Genomic DNA, 16,060 nt, shown 5'->3' with positions numbered 1-16,060 from the left:
ACTGGACACTTAAACCCTTCTCCCTGGGTGATTAATTACAAAACAAAACCTCCTGACTGGAGGAACAACTAACTCTACTCTCTCGTGGGGGAGTGGAGGTGGTGGGTAAGGGCAGTTTTGCCGGGAGAACCAAAAGATGAAGCTTTGAGTCCACCAACTGCTAAGGCAGCAGAATTGGGCTAATTCACAGAAAAGTTGATAGAGACCCACCACCAGCCTCTGCCCTCTCCAACCCTCAGGAGCTGGGTGAGCATAAATTAACCCCTTATTTAACCAGTCAGGTCACCCACAGTGCTGCTGGAGACCCGTCGCTAGAGGCTCTCTGGCCCACCTCACCGTTTGTACACTGCGGAGTTCCTGTCTAGAATTTGCAAGGTTGTGCTTTGTGCAGATGGTGTGGATGTGAGTCTCACCAGAGACCTCCAGCTTCGTGGCTGAGACAACTCTTAAGGTGAGAAGGGAAAGGTGTCACTAACAATAGTGTCGTTCGAGAAATTACCTGAATTCGAGCCATTGTCTGGATATGGGGGGAAATACAGGCTTTAAAAACAGACGGGAACACAGTGATGCCCTAGCCACCTGTGGGCAGGGACTCCAGGCACATCCCAAGTTGGTGCACAAAGGCAGCGTCGGGAAGAACACTTCGCTTCCTCCGAATGAAGGCGTCACAGGTGCCGCGCCCAGCCGGGGCTCAGCAATACCGGGGGCTTGGCTTCTTGGGAACAAACCTGACAGATCAACCCTCTTTCTAAAGGGTTAACTCGTCTTCTCCGTGAGCTCCGTGCGGGAGTTTGCAGCCTTGGGCACCTTTTTGTGACTCACTCTTTACAAATGTAAATGCACGAGCTCCCGGGAGGTCTGGACCAGCCCCCTCGCCCGCCCAGAGACCTGAACACCTACCTCCGAGACCAGCCCCAACGCCTCCCGTCCCCCGCGCATCGCTCGGGACGCGCGCCCGGCGGCGGCCCCGCACGCAGCCCAGCGCTGGGAACAGGAAGGGCCACTACCCCGCCGCGTCCGCAGAGGCGGCCTTAAAACAAAAGAGGCTGCAGGGGGGAGGTGGGATCTGGACCTCACCCCCTCCCCGCCAAGTTGGGGCCGCCCGCTGCCCGCCCCCTCCGCCCGGCTGCCCGTGTGCGCATGAGCAGAGGCGCCTCCCTCGGTTCCTCCCAGGGCGAAACTTTCTAATTCCCTTCTTTGGGCTCGGGGGCTGCCAGGCGCCGGGAGAGTACTCGCCCCGCCGGGTGAGCAGAACAAAGTGGCGGTGCGATTTTTCCCTCCCCACTCTCCCACCCGCCGCTTCCGTGGGAGCGGCAGGAAATGCGAGGGCCCCTTTCCTCTCTGAACATTTGCCTTTTTTCTCTCCACCTCTCCAGAAAGGAAGACGGGGGAAAAAGAGCCGGGGGCTCGGTGGCTGTGCCCTCCCCTCCTCTGCCGTGTCTTCTCTGCTACGGGGACGGACATGGGGCGGCTCCAGGTGTTCGCGTTCAGTTTCTTAGGTAATTTCGGGGAAACGGTGCCCTGAAGGGGGTGGGATTGGGCGAGGGGGAAGAAAACCCGAGGCGTCGGACTCAGATTCGAGGGAGCCTGGGGGATGGGGAGGGGGACCTGGTGGAAATTCTGCACTGGGATTAATCGCCAGCGCCCTCGGTTGTGGCCGAAGACTGCGCGCGAGGATCGCCGTGGACCACATCCTGGGGGGCTGTGCCCAGAGCTCCGGGTGCTCCCGCAGCCGCCGCCCGGGGCTTTGCACCTTCGGCCTCCTGTTCTCGGTGGATCTCTCCATTGCGGGGGGTCAGATTTCATGGGGCGACGGCTCGCCCTCCGCCGTGGAGGGCTCTCTGGCAGCCTATTTCCCAGGAAAGTGCCTAAGCTGAGCGAAGGCTTCGTCCTGGGAACAGATTGGAACCATGTGGCTTTAATTAACCATCACTGTTTGCCCCCGGATGGCGCCAGAAACAGCTGGACCGGGAGCTTCCCTGGAATGACGAATCGTTGAAGCCAGTCCAAAGCCGCAGGGACTGTCCACTCGCCCCTCGCTCGGGAAAGTGGCGTCTCCCGCGAACCCCACTACTCCCTACCCCTACCCCGCAAAGCGCCTGCGACCTCCAGGCGTGCACGCGCACACACATTAATGCGCCCCCAGGCTCACAGATTTCCGCGCGCACACTCGCACTGTCACACTGAGGATGCACAGGCTGCTGCGTGCACGCGGGTTCACAAGACATACACACGCAAGCGTGTGTGCGGCTTTTGGCCACCTGCCTCCCTCCCTGTGCCCAGTTCCAGGCAAATCGAAGTGGCTGGTCTGCACTTTGGTGATTTTGGTGGCCGGAGCTGCTTCTCAGGGCAGATAAGGGTGGGCGCAAGTGTGGGTGGTTTTCCCTGGAGTGATGCTGTCGGCTGTTGGACAAACCTGATGTATCTGTGTTGCTTTCTGAACCCTCCTCTCCATGTCCTTGCCTCCCTCATGTCTCCATTGTGTCTCTTCTGTGTATTGTGCTTTTTTTTTCTAAATCGAATCTGCCCTGGCTCCTGCTTATTCCTTCTGTTGGGGTCCGCTCCCTACTTGTTCCCTACCCGGTTGCGTGCCCCTTCCACAGCCCTGTGCGGAGCCCGACTGAGCGCCCAAGAACCCGAGTTTAGCTACGGTTGCGCGGAGGGCAGCTGCTATCCGGCCACAGGCGACCTTCTCATCGGCCGAGCACAGAAGCTCTCAGTGACCTCGACATGCGGGCTGCACAAGCCGGAGCCCTACTGTATCGTCAGCCACCTCCAGGTGAGGGCGGAGAGAAGGCTCCAGGCTCTGCGTGCGCCTCCTCCAGTCCAGACCTAAGGGGAAGGCCCAGGGGACCTCGCATCCTCCCAGCTCTCCAGATAGGAAGCGCGGCAGCCAGGGAGTCCGGGATTAAGCTGGTAGTTCACTCTCTTGCCCCATCTCAGTTTGCACAGTTGCATCCGCCGAACATTTCCTGCCGCCACCGCCGCCGACACGGTCAGAATTGAAAGGCAGGGCTGCAGACAGACCTGGCCCCTGCCGGGTGCCCTGACCCAGGGCTTCCAAAAGTCCCATGTCTCGTTTTGTTTTGTTTAATCTTTTCTCTTTGGAAATGTGTATAAAAGGTGGTTTATACTCTTCTTCTTTATATACTGAGTAGCAATCTTGGGTTTTTCCCCATCTTTCCTTGGATAAAGGATGTTCCAGCACTGATGCCTTGCAAGGTCACTGCAATTACTGATCCTGCTTTTCTCTCATTTGGTGCCGTTCCCATCTACCTCCATTAGATACCAGGATCAGATGCTCTCTTCAAAGTGCCCTGGTTGCCATGGTACCCCGATAGCAGAGGACCAAAATGAAATTTCAGAGTGTTCCGTTTCTGCAGGTAGACCCAAATCTTAGATTTCGAAGGTCCCGTTTTTAATAAAACTAATTTTAAAAGGCACAAAGCACGAACTACCCAGAATCAGAATCCCTTTCCTTGATTTTTAAAAAAGGAAACTGGTATTTCTGGCCTCTGAAGCAAGCCTAAGGGATGAGGCTCCCGTGCATAGTAAGTTCCAAGACATTTGCTCTGACTTTGCTGCCTACACCCACCTGTGTATCTGCCCTTTAGGAGTGGGACAGAATGTTGTGTGGTTTGCACCCAGAAGCCTTAAAATTGAGTCACTTTTATTGAGCAGAAAGAGCCCATTATGAAACCCGATAAATTAAACCAAAGGAATGCGGTAAAGTGGATTCCACTCATTTGCTTCCAGGTTTACACAGAGATGTCTAGACTGCTTCCTCCTGATTAGATGCAAAGCTATAATTAAACTTTTTTTTAAGTTCTGGTAATTGTTCTCCAGTCGTAGTTTCCTTGACTACCAGTTAATGAAGGCAGTTTGTTACCTTTTCTAATATTAGTGTTTAAATTTTACCTAAAATGTTACACTAACATTTACCTCAGAGGCCAGAACATCCTGTGAATGCATCGCCAGATCCTGAAACCAGCTTTGACCAGAATGAGAATTGGACTATGTATCTTAAAAGCAAGTAGAGCCAGACTCTGGTTTATATAATGAACCTTGAAATGGTGGAGCGCTCTTCACAGATAGCAGAGCCTCAGAAAGGGCTGGGCAGGTACCTCTCACAAAGATTTAACAGGTGTGAAAACTGAGGCAGGATGCGTAAGTGTTTTGTCCAGCACCCCATTGCATCCCTGACTTCTGGCCTCTATTTCTAGTTAGTACATCTTGCCAGTCTCTAAATCCTTGGGGAGGAAGGTGATAACTTGTAGCTAGCTAAGTAAATACAGATGTAAAAGTACAGTAAGTTGACACTGCCCTTCTAAGGATAGCGCTCTTACATAAATGTTGTTCGCAAGATGTATGTGAGTTTCTGTAGATTCAGTCTCAGTGTCACTTTCATACTTGAGAATAATATGCATTTCAGAAAATGTAGGTAGAGAGCAAAGCTTCGTGTAGAAAAGGGGACTGCTAAGTGATGCTGTTTAAGATTCACCACGATGGAGTGCAAGGAGGGCTCTTTAACTTTCCTGGCCAACTGCCAGGGTGCTGGGACCCCCATTTTAGGGCGAATGAAAATGAGAAGAGAGAAGTTCAAAGCTACTCTAAAACCTGAAGTGTATATCTTAATTCCAGTTCAGATCCAGTTGGGCATTCTTTGAATTGGTCCCAATTCACAGAGCTCCCAGCACCGCAGGACAGCCTGGTGCCCCCTTCCCGAAATTCTGAGCAGTTTGTAGGACAGCCTGCTTGCCTCCACACTGACTCACTGCTTGGGCAGAGTAGAAGCTAAGAAATCTTGCTCTGTGGTTCCCAAAGCTTTTTTTTTTTTTTTTTTACATTTTTTTATTGAATTATAGTCATTTTACAATGTTGTGTTAAATTCCAGTGTAGAGCCAAAGCTTCTTAAATACTTCTGCCTAATACTTGGTTTCTGCCTTCTATAGGTTTTAGAAAATCAGGCCAATTGAATTGTTAGTTTTTTCCTTTCATTTTCAGTTTGCTTTATGTCAGCAGAAATTCTCTAACACCTCCTCTGCATTTTACTTTAAGAGAAAGCTTCTCTAGCAGCTCATTGAGATTAAGGCTTAAGCCTAGAAGTTTTATTTTGATTAAATTAATAGCTTGTGGAAACAATGCCTTCTTTCACTTCGACCTTGAATTTGCAAGAGCAGAGGAAATTTTCAGGAGTATTTCATACTCAGTAAGTTAAAAAGTGAAAGGCATAGATTATGTCATTTAAGTAATTTTGGCACATTCATTTTTCTTGAAGCAAGTAAGTTTGATTTTTGTTTTGGGAGCTTGATTTTTGGTGTGTATATGATTACTTCCTAGACTCATGAAAGTAACTTTGCTTTCAGGAGGACAAAAAATGCTTCATATGCAATTCACAAGACCCTTACCATGAAACCCTCAATCCTGACAGTCATCTCATTGAAAATGTGGTTACTACATTTGCTCCAAACCGCCTTAAGATTTGGTGGCAATCGGAAAACGGTACGTGGTTGGTGTGGGAACAAGTTCCGCGGAGTGACTGGTCACTTGGAAGGAGGGTTCTTGGGTGTTTGTAATTACGATTGGTTTCTCTATCCTGGAATTATGGTCTTTGACAGATTTACTGCCCGAAGCACTAACTTCTCTTGTTAAAATCTGATCCTTCTTCCCAAAGCATGCACTTCCTGTAAGAAAGCAGTTTTTCATGCTCGACCAAAGGAGTATTTCGTAGTCTTCATCCTGAGGGGGGCTTTAGGGAGTGCGGGCATGTGCTGGGGGCTGTCTGGGGAGGGCGTGGGAAAGCCCTGCCCTATCTCAAGCTCTTCTTCCACGAACCATAGCATCTTTCGTTTTGATCAACCCTAAAGGAAAGGGCAGAATCAGCGCCCACCACCACTACCACCTTCCTTCCATCTGGAGAACATTTAATAATTGTACTATGAATACACATTCAATGTAATTCTTTAGACTCTGTCATGACGGATAATGACCCCAAGTTGATTTTCCCAGTGAGTGGGTGAATCCAACCCTTTTTCCTTTCTTTGCCTTTTGGGTTTTGGTTTCATAAGTTCATCAAACAGGATGTTGCTGCTGTGGTGAAACTAAGGCCAGATTCGTTCTGCATTTGTTCCAAACTTGGATGCTGAAATTTGGAGACTAAAGGTAGAGTTATTGTGCTTGTTAGCTAACAATGTACCGTAAGGTCTTTTTTAAAAAGCATTTATGAGAAAAGGTTCTCAGAGAAGTAAGGCTTAGTCTGGCCAGAGAAAGCGTGGGCACTACTGGACCCTTTTATTATAAGCCCTCCACCCAGGAAGCTTTTGGATGCTTGTGGTCACTTGTTCTGTAGCGAGGAACTCCCTTAATAGATATTTTTGTCATCAATTATGAAGTCACACATGGTTCCTAGAAGACTGCTGGCTTCTGGAGGGTGTTGATTATTCATTGGCCTTGGGACTCCACTGGCGATCAACTTGATTGAGGTAGTCTGGGCTTCAGAGGGCGCGTATCCATTAGAGCCTTGTTATTTCTCCTAGGAGGGCTTCTTGGTTGATAGTTCAGTATCAAAGAGAAGGTTCTGTAAACCTGCACTTGAATCACAGAGGACTTCTGAAGGAGCATAGAGTGGACACTGAGAGTTAGTGTCCACGTCCTTCTAGTGGGACAGAAAGACAATTCCAAGAAGGAAGGAGCTGATAGACAGTAAACTAGTTTATCATGTGCTAGAGTTCTAGAGGCGGGTTTGTCTTGGTTACATAAAGAGTCAGTCAGTTTCTATAACTTTGAATTTGTGGGGGCAAGAGAGTCCAAATGCCAGAAAAAAGGGACTTTCAGATGGAGGGGCGTGAGTGCTCTGTCACTGTGTCACAAGAGATTAGATGAGATTAGGCTGATGGAACTTAGTCTCTGGAAAGCCAGACCCATTGTTACTGTGCCCTGTCATCTCTCTGTCATCTGATCGTTCACAGTTGAAGACTTTCTTTATGAAAGTGGTTTTTTGCTATTTTCTGTGTGTTCTGTCCAAGTTGAGCTGAGCGCAATGATGTTAAATTGTCAGTGTTGAGGCGCAGAAATGGGCTTGAGATACGCAGCTACTTTAACTTGCCCTTCATAACGCTCTTCCTCGGTTTGACAAATCAAATACGCTGTATAAGAATCGTCTTGTTTCTTTTCTCCGTGGATTTTTCTTTCCGTATTTAAAACAAACAAACAAACAAACAGTGTTGCTTTATCAGGTCAGAAATCTAAAATGGAATGTGTTTTAAAGTCCACATGGCCACATACATTCTTACGTTACCGAACTGGTCCTAGGCTTGCTCGTGCTTTACATTATTTTGTTATCTCTTTATTTTAAACAAACAGGGCAGGTTTTTAAAAGCCTGAGAAAAGAGAGAAATATAGTTGCTTAGGTAACTTTTCACTCAGAAAGAACAGTCCAGCATGGGCTGGTAATATGGTCCTTTGTAACAAGTCAGATAAGACTGGTCAGTATGATTATAGTGTTTGGCTTTAGCATTCCAACTAACTCATATCCGTTCCACTGACCGCCTTCCCCCATCCCCCACCCCACCCCCAATTGACCTGGCAGTTTTCCAGTGGGAGAGTTTTTCAAAAGTCCTACTGATTTCCTGAAAGTACACCAGCCTGTGACATAATTCATCCTGACACATTCCTGTCTTCCTGCATGTTAAGACTTCTTAGGCTTCGGGAGGTGGACCCCAAAAGCTCTCTCAAGCACTGGAAACAGGGAAGGGTCTCCTTTACCAAACAGGCAGGCTCGAGGGCCCCGGGGATTGGGGAGGAGGTAAGCTTTCCGCCTCTGGAATTCCAGTGGCCTTTTTAGCCTGTTAACGTGGGACGATCGACCCCCAGGGCATAGTGCAGAGGCCCATCTGTTTGTTCAGGCTTTCCCCTGAAAGGGAAGATGTTAGCATTTGTTCTGGGCCGGTTTGTTTACTTGACCCATTCTTTGTCTCTTTGGCATTACTTCTTGACTGTGGAAATGCATCCAAAGGTTTCTCCAACAGGGATCAGTTTTTCTAAATTGGAGTGTAATTAACATAGGTGGTGGACTCGGATTTGTTTTCTTGGCTGCATAGAAAAAAAGGAGTATTTGTGTTTCTACTGGAAAAGGACCACATCCCTGTGCCTCAGACTCCAAGCTGAACCCCTACTGTGCACAGGAAGCGCCCCCTCTTGTTTCCCCTTTGAGAGTCCCTCAGCTTAGAGGGTTGGGAACACTTCATTTTTTTCCTAAGCAAAAGATGTCTTTCTGAACAGCAACGAAAGATTTTCTGCCAAGTGTCTTGTTCCAGGGAGCAGATTCAATACGTTGAACTCCAGAATGATTTGTGGACCATTGATTTTGCTATGTGCGTTATCCCCTCAATCAAGTCGGGGGTTTATTGTTGTGTTATCTTCAGCTCCAGCTTAAGATAGACCTCAGAGAGAATTTCTATGAGGAGCATAAAAGATAGTTTAAGAAAATGGTCTCAATTGTTCACAGATGTTCCTGTTGACGGTTTCCTTTTCTTTTCTTTTTTTTAATCTCCTATAGGCGTGGAAAATGTAACAATCCAACTGGATTTGGAAGCCGAATTCCATTTCACTCATCTCATCATGACCTTCAAGGTAAGGAATCCATAACTGTCTCACAGATGAGAACACTGGGTCATTCCCCTTTCAGAATGGTCGACTTTTGTGAGTTCACCTAAATGGGAACTTAAACATGATTGTTGTTATAAATTGGGATATTTGAGCAGTTTTTAATCATAGGCGTGATTAAGTCCGCTTAACACTCTATATCTCCATGGCAATAAGTAGAGAGAGCCACTGTTTTAAGGTGATTCGACTGTAAACTTTTCATTAGAAATTTTTCATTTCCCCACGGAGAGAGGCAGCTTTGACTCGCTCCCAAACCACAATAAAACATCTGGCGAGTAAGTCCCCGGCACCTCATGTGGTTGTGTTACTGCTGAGTTTGGTGACTGACGAGGAAGTGTGTTATCATTAGTTTTCAAGGTTTTGCAAAATTTGTGGGAAACTTTTTACGGTTCCTTAAGAAATGTGCCTGCCTCCTTAAATGTAGAGTTTTCCCATCCTTTTTCTTTTCGAGATGTAAAATGACTCCCGGACTAGGGAATGTCTCTGTACAAAGTCCCTTTGTTTCTTCTTAAGCAGCTGCCTGGAAATGACAGACTTCACAGGGCTTAAAGTACACGTTGCTGCACAGAAAACCCATAATTTACCTATTGCGTCTCAGATTAAAATCACTTCTGAATAGTTTTCCATTGGAGTTGGGGGCCTTATCTGTACCCTCTCAGGTTGGGGGAAGGTGCCGGGTAGGTTTACCATGTGGGCAGGTAGCCGTGACAGTCTCGCTGGTGTCCTCTGCCGCAGCCTGCGAGGCCAGGGGGCAGCGCTGGGCGTGGAAGTCACGTGACTGGGAAGGATGCTGGACTGCTGGTTCCCAGGCCTGAGCTCTTCATCCTCTTGCTTCTCCCCAGGAAGCTGCTGTTGCTGCTGGGGGCCTGGTGGTGTGGGAGTGGCCCAGGGGAAGGTTTACCTGTGACAGCTGCTACTGAGAGGGTTAAGGAGGGCATTCACGAAACACCTCCTTGTTCCTTCATGGGCCATGCACTCAGTCTGGCGGTTGGAATTGGAACTCAGCCTGGGATGTTGCCTTCACGTGATGCATCACCTGCAAATACTCAAAGGCATCTTTATTAATGTTGACAGTCCTACCTTTTGCTTTGGCAAGGCATCTGTTTGCATCCATGGGTAGTTCTGAGTCCGTTGACATCCACAAGTCATGTGGACATGTATTCTGTAGCTGAATACTCATTCCAGTGAATACCCTGGGCCAAAGATGACAATCTGCACAGACGTGCAGGAAGTCAGAGGAGGCGGTGATTAAACCGAGATGTGAGGACTGGCTACGAGTGGTCAGACTTTGTGGGAGAGAACTCAGCCTTTGGGTTCTAGCTCATGGGTGAACAGCAACATCTGTGTATGGGGTTGCACAGACCTGGGTGTGAATCCTATTCTGCCCCTTGCTGGCGTGCTGGGCCAGAGCTCTGACTTCCTCCTCGGTAAAATGAGAAGAGACCACTTACACTGCAGGTTGTGCGACACACCCCTCTGCTCCGGGGGGAGGGATGGAGGGGTGATCTTACTGCCCTGACAGAGGGTGGGAACGTAATCACTTTTATAAATGTTGATGCTTGGCATGTCATAATGGCTCTGCAAATATTTACTGAATGAATAAGTGGCTAAATGAATTCAGCCATCTTCTGTTTGTAAGAAACTGCCTTAGATTTTAAAGATAGCTTGTGACTGCTCTCCGTTGTCAGAAAGCTTCCAGTCTTCTAGGGGAGAGACCTAGGCTTGGAAATAACTTAAGACCCAAGACAGGATGGCTAACTGGTAAAGCAGGAGTTCAGACTCTGTCCATCAGCATGGAGGAGGGGAGATGAATTTTAGCCTGGGATAAAGGACAAAGCTTTATGAGGAGAGGGCTGGATTGCAGTTGATCTGGGTCAGGGAGAGTGAGCAGGATTTTAAGGGAAGGAGGTAGAAGAAAAGCCGTTTTTGGCAGAGGAAACAGTTTGAGAGCAAAGTACCAGTGGTGGGATGGTCTGGGCAGGGTTTGTTCACATTGCTATGTAGACCTGCCCGGAGCTTGGGGTACTTAGGGAAGGAAAGGGAAGTCGGATGGTAAGGACCTTGCATCCTTGCTGAGGAATGTGAACTTGATGGGAAACAGGGAGCCATCTGTGAGGAAATGAGACCGGTGTTTCAGGAAGGGAGCCAAGAGGAGATAGATGGGCCTGGGGATGGAGGAGAGAGGACGGAGCAGTGGGTGGTCAGCATTAAGGCAGCGCTGACTTGGGAAGGGCTGGTGTTCACGCACAGGCTGGCTGTGCTGCTCAAGGAGGAAGGGGCTGCCTCCTGCAGCCCGGAGCCTGGCAGTCTGACTTGGAGAACTTTTTCAAACCCCACGTCTCCCCTTGCTGCCAGCCTCTGAAACTCTCTGCTACGCTTGCCTTAGGGACCTTTTCCAAAAGGAGGAGCCCCTGTTTTCTAAGGGAGTCAGTCCAACCCTTTAGAAACAAAGGTTCAGCTATGAATTGGAGAAAGATTAGAAGCAGAACGGTGGAAGACAGGGTCAGGAGGGGGATGAATCAAAGACTACTGAGATATCCCAGCTGTGGAAGTAGGAAGGTGGTGATACCACGAACGGTGGCGAGGACAGGAAAGGGACAAGGATGAAGAGTGCGTTTGTCCTTCCCCATGTCTGTGTGGAGATAGGCTGCTGGCTAAGTGGACTGGGTTTTCTTAGGCTGGCAAAACCCATTTAGCATACTCACAGTATGTTTTTTGAACATAGCCAGATATTTCCAAACTCATAGCTCTTTTATTTAGGATAAATTCAGAGGCAGCTCTGCAGCCATGTGACGCCAAGATTTGACGAGTCAGCAAAGAGCGTTGGAAAGGCATCCGCTCTGTAGGTCAAATGTGTTGTCCTGGTTTCCAGCAGCTTCTTAGCTACACAGGAAATTGGATAACTGCTCAATGGCCCTTTGGGACTCAGAAGGTTCCAGAAGGGAGGGAGAAGGAAACACAGCCCAGACGGGCTGTAGGGCTTTTCCTCTCTGCTCCATTGCGACACAGAGACATCAGGCTTGTCTCTCTCCAAGTGTCGCCACCCAGGATGCAGGTCCCTTGGGGAGCTGACCCTGGTTCAGTTAATTATTGGGTTTTTCCCTCCCCTCCTTTAAAATTCTTAGTCTGATACTCTCTTGGGATGAATAAAGTATCATTTTCTCATGTTCCTGAATAGGTCACAAAATAAAACTTGAGCAATGAGTAAATCTATCAGTCAAAGAATCTGTCAGAATGTAACCTTCCATTTCCTTCCCTTGTTCTCCTTTGATCAGTGAGGAAAACCATTGGGATGATTAAGGAAAGCACAGGGAGGTCTGGGCAGGTCCTGGTTGTCACCATTAGTCATCACCCAGGTTTCTGTCATGCATGGGTTTTCATTCAGAAGTGAGTATCTTTCATGCACCCCAGTGTTCATAGCAGCACTGTATACACTAACCAAGACATGGAAACAACCTAAATGTCTATCAACAGATGACTGGATAAAGAAGTTGTGGTAAATACATATAATGGAATACTACTCAGCCATAAAAAAGAATCAAATAATGTCCTTTGCAGCAACATGGATGGACCTAGAGATGGTCATTCTAGGTGAAGTAAGCCAGAAAGAGAAAGAAATGATATCACTCATGTGGAATCTTAAAAAAAAAAAAAAAAAAAAAAAAGACACTAATGAACTCATCTATAAAACAAACAAACTTGCAGACAGTAAACAGTCTTATGGTTACCGGGGAAATGGAGTAGGAAAGGATACATTTGGGAGTTTGAGATTTACAAATGTTAGCCACTATATATAAAAAATATATTTAAAAAATTTCTTCTGTATAGCTCAGGGAACTATATTCAGTATCTTGTAATAACCTTTAATGAAAAAGAATATGAAAATGAATTTATGTATATGCATGACTGGGACATTTTGCTGTACACTAGAAATTGACACATTGTAACTGACTATACTTCAATTTAAAAAAATTTCTTTTTAATACACAAAAACTGACCCCTCCCCAAAAATGAGTATCTTTGTTCAGATTCTGTCCACTAGATCACCTGAACTTTCTTGATCTTCCTCCATCGTACTCTGACTGCCACCTCCCAAAATGCACTTGTCCTGTTGAAGCATCTGCCTAGTTTTAGTGCTCATTCTGCTTAATCTCTTATTTCCAGTGGACCCTACTGGCCACATCCTCCTAAGCCTCCATCCTGCCTCATTTCCAGGATCCTTGTCTTTTTCCTCCTTCCTCTCTGACATCCATTTTTCAGGCTTCTAGTATGCTGTTAGCCAGCGAGGCAGAAAGGTCTTCATTCTGCCTGGATTGAAATCTCTCCACCAAGAGCTAGCAAGTTAGTCATCACTCTGAGCCTCAGTTTTCTCATCTGTCAGACACATGGGTTGTGAAGGTGTATTTGTGCGCTCAGGCTGCCGTAGCAAAGGACCCCAGACTGGGTGGCTTCAACAACAGAAATTTATTTTCTCAGGGTTCTGGAGGCACAAAGTCTGAGATCAAGTTGTTGGCAGAGTTGGTTTCTTCTGTGGCTGCTTTCTTTCCTTGGCTTATAGACGACTGTCTTCTCCCTGGGTCTTCAGACAGTCTTTCCTCTGTGCATGTCTGTGTCCTGATGCCTTCTTATAAGGACGCCAGTCACATGGGATTAGGGCCCACTCTAACAACCTCATTTTACTTTAGTTACCCCTTCAAAGACCCTGTCTCCAAATCCAGTTTTACTCTAGGTACTGGGGGTTAGGTCTTCAACATCAGGACGTGGGGAGGACACAGCTCAGCCCGGAACGGAAGGTGACATGAAACCCCATGGTTAAAGTTCCCAGTGCTGCTCTCTTGCCTTCATCTAGCCCTTGGCTGATGCATTTTCCTGGACCACCGACCTGGGCTCTTTTATCTTGTCCTTTCCCCTCTCTTTTTTGTTTTGGTGGGGAGGAGTAGAATTAAATCTTTGGAGGTTTCAAATATTGTACGTATACAGTGACTCCCAGATCCATGTTACAAGCCCCATTCTCGCAGCTGTGTCCAGACCACTGTTTCCAGTTGTCCAGGGAGCGTCTCCATGTGGAGTCCTTGCACCAACTCGTCCAAAACCAAATGCCTTCACTTTTTTCTTGCGTCTCTGTTAGTAGCAGCACCACCTTCCCCTCCAACTCCCCCACAAGCTACCCAAGCTCAGGGATTCCTGTTTCTCTCCTCTCCCTCCCTTTCTAATGAAATCTGATTGATCATTGAGTGCAATTCAACGTATTTTACTTTCACTAAATATTCAGGGCTATCAGTTTCATCCCTTTCTTCCAGCTATACTGTGATGCTTGAGTTAAGACCTTCCTCTTTTTTTTTTTTTTTTTTTTTCTATCACTTGGTTTCCCTGTCTCTGGTTTTTTCCGTGTCCAAGAACTTGGCCAGAGTTATTTTTTTTAAAGTGCAGTCTGATCACTTCATTCTGTTCACTTAAATGTTTGTGTTCCCCTTCTTTGCATAAAAATGAAGTAAACCCCTCAGCAAGGCAACTAGTTCCTTTCTGCCCTGCCCCAGACACCCCTGCCACCTGCAGCCACCTCTGACTGCTGCCTGGAAAACACCCAGTTATGTATTCGTGACCCAATTTGAGACTGTTTCTCTCTGAAGCATTCCCTAGCTATGGGGGTGTGTATGTGTGCACTAAAGTATACACAACATAAAATCTGACTTTTTAACCATTTATAAATACAGTTCCAGTGGCAGTAGGTATATTCACAATGTGCGTAACCATCACCACTATCGACTTTCAGAACTTGCTCATCACCCCAAATAGAAACTCTGCCTGTGTTGAGCAATAACTCATCATTGCCCCCCGACCCCAGTAACCCCTAGTCTACTTTCTGTCTCTATGTACTTGCCTATTCAAGACATTCCATGTAGTAGAATCATAACATTATTCTTCTATGTCTGGCTTATTTCACTTAGTATGTTTTGCAGGTTCATCCATGGTGTAGGAAGTATCAGAATTTCATCCCTTTTTATTGCTAAATAATACTCCGTTGCAGGTATGTACCACCTTTGGTTTATCCATTCAGCCGTTGATGGACGCTTGGGTGGTTTCCACTTTTTGGCAGTTGTGAACAACGCTGCTACGAATGTTCACATCTGAATCCCTCTTTTCAGTTCTTTGGGGTACATGGCTGGAATTACAGGTTTCTCCAGCATCTTGAGTTAGTAATTCCTTTCTCTTGTTTTCCCAAAGCACACCACATGTAACTCTCCCATGGTGTTTGACATATTGTATAATAAATGATTTCTCGCCATACCTGCACCTCATGGGACGACTTCCAGCATGTAGACCACTGTCTGGTACTCGGTAGCATTCATCACACGTCTACTGAATGATTAAGTGAACGAATGAAAGAACGAGCCCTCAAACTAACCAGTCATGCCGTGGGCATCATGACTGAATAGACCAAACCTTGTCTGCGATGAGGGCTTGTTTATAATCAGCTTCTAAAGAGAAGCAGCTTACTGATCTCTGTTAGGGCGGGAGAAAGTACAAAACTTAGAAGCTGGACACTTTACGCACAATAATATAGATGCTCCATAGAGCAGCTTGAAGGGTTTGAAATCCACCACAGTGTGAAATCCCAGCCACGTGAAGTCAGGGTTGGTAGCACACAGTCAAATGATATTTTCATCTGGGATTTTTAAAAATACAGATTACCAATAGAAAAAAAACATCAAATGCATCTTTTCCACTCTGCCTTTAGACATTCCGTCCAGCCGCCATGCTGATAGAACGATCGTCTGACTTTGGCAAAACCTGGGGCGTGTACAGATACTTTGCCTACGACTGTGAGAGCTCGTTCCCCAGCATTTCCACCGGCCCCATGAAGAAAGTCGATGATATCATTTGTGATTCCCGATATTCTGACATCGAACCCTCAACGGAAGGAGAGGTTTGTTTGCTCTGTTTTCCCTTCTACTTACAGATCTAGTGTTTGAACACTGCGAAAATGCCCATTACTCCTCTGTCTATTTTTAGGTGATATTTCGTGCTTTAGATCCTGCTTTCAGAATAGAAGATCCTTACAGTCCGAGGATACAGAGTAAGCTTGTTTTCAAATAAAAGCATTGATGGAAAATAGCAATCATGGAAGAGCTCTTACCCAGAGCCCTGTACCCAGAATCTAAATATCCACTGCTGAATCCACCCTCTTCATTTCCCTCTTTGTCTGCAGTACTCTACTGGAAGCTCTTGAAATTGTCAGTAATCAGAGTCCTCACTGATGGGGAACACGTTTTGAAAACAGTAAAAGATTTATGTCATAAGTACTCAAACAATTATGCTAGCCAGAATACCTTGTTTTGTTGCTCAATATCACGTATGCATATATATATATATATAGTGTGCGTATATATATGTG

General features: G+C 46.8%; 1 protein-coding gene across 4 annotated transcripts in view; it reads left to right on the top strand.

The window, feature by feature from the left end:
• The first annotated feature begins 1,087 nt into the window (after positions 1 to 1,087).
• Positions 1,088 to 16,060, top strand: part of LAMB1 (laminin subunit beta 1) — a 72,139-nt gene continuing 57,166 nt past the window's right edge. For 2 of the 4 annotated variants that reach the window (XR_012508273.1, XM_074367667.1), the window contains exons 1-6: positions 1,448 to 1,499; positions 2,604 to 2,779; positions 5,367 to 5,502; positions 8,558 to 8,631; positions 15,404 to 15,592; positions 15,679 to 15,742. Coding sequence is in view for 3 of the 4 variants with exons in the window: in XM_074367667.1 (XP_074223768.1) it covers positions 1,463 to 1,499; positions 2,604 to 2,779; positions 5,367 to 5,502; positions 8,558 to 8,631; positions 15,404 to 15,592; positions 15,679 to 15,742 (676 nt within the window). In the remaining variant the exon portion in view is untranslated. Of the gene's footprint in view, positions 1,265 to 1,376; positions 1,500 to 2,603; positions 2,780 to 5,366; positions 5,503 to 8,557; positions 8,632 to 15,403; positions 15,593 to 15,678; positions 15,743 to 16,060 lie in introns of those variants that run through there. The other 2 variants (XM_074367668.1, XM_074367669.1) reach the window with 2 other exon arrangements.

Source organism: Camelus bactrianus, chromosome 7, assembly GCF_048773025.1.
Source record: "Camelus bactrianus isolate YW-2024 breed Bactrian camel chromosome 7, ASM4877302v1, whole genome shotgun sequence".
NCBI lineage: Eukaryota > Metazoa > Chordata > Mammalia > Artiodactyla > Camelidae > Camelus > Camelus bactrianus.
This window is presented reverse-complemented; position numbering and strand designations above follow the sequence as displayed.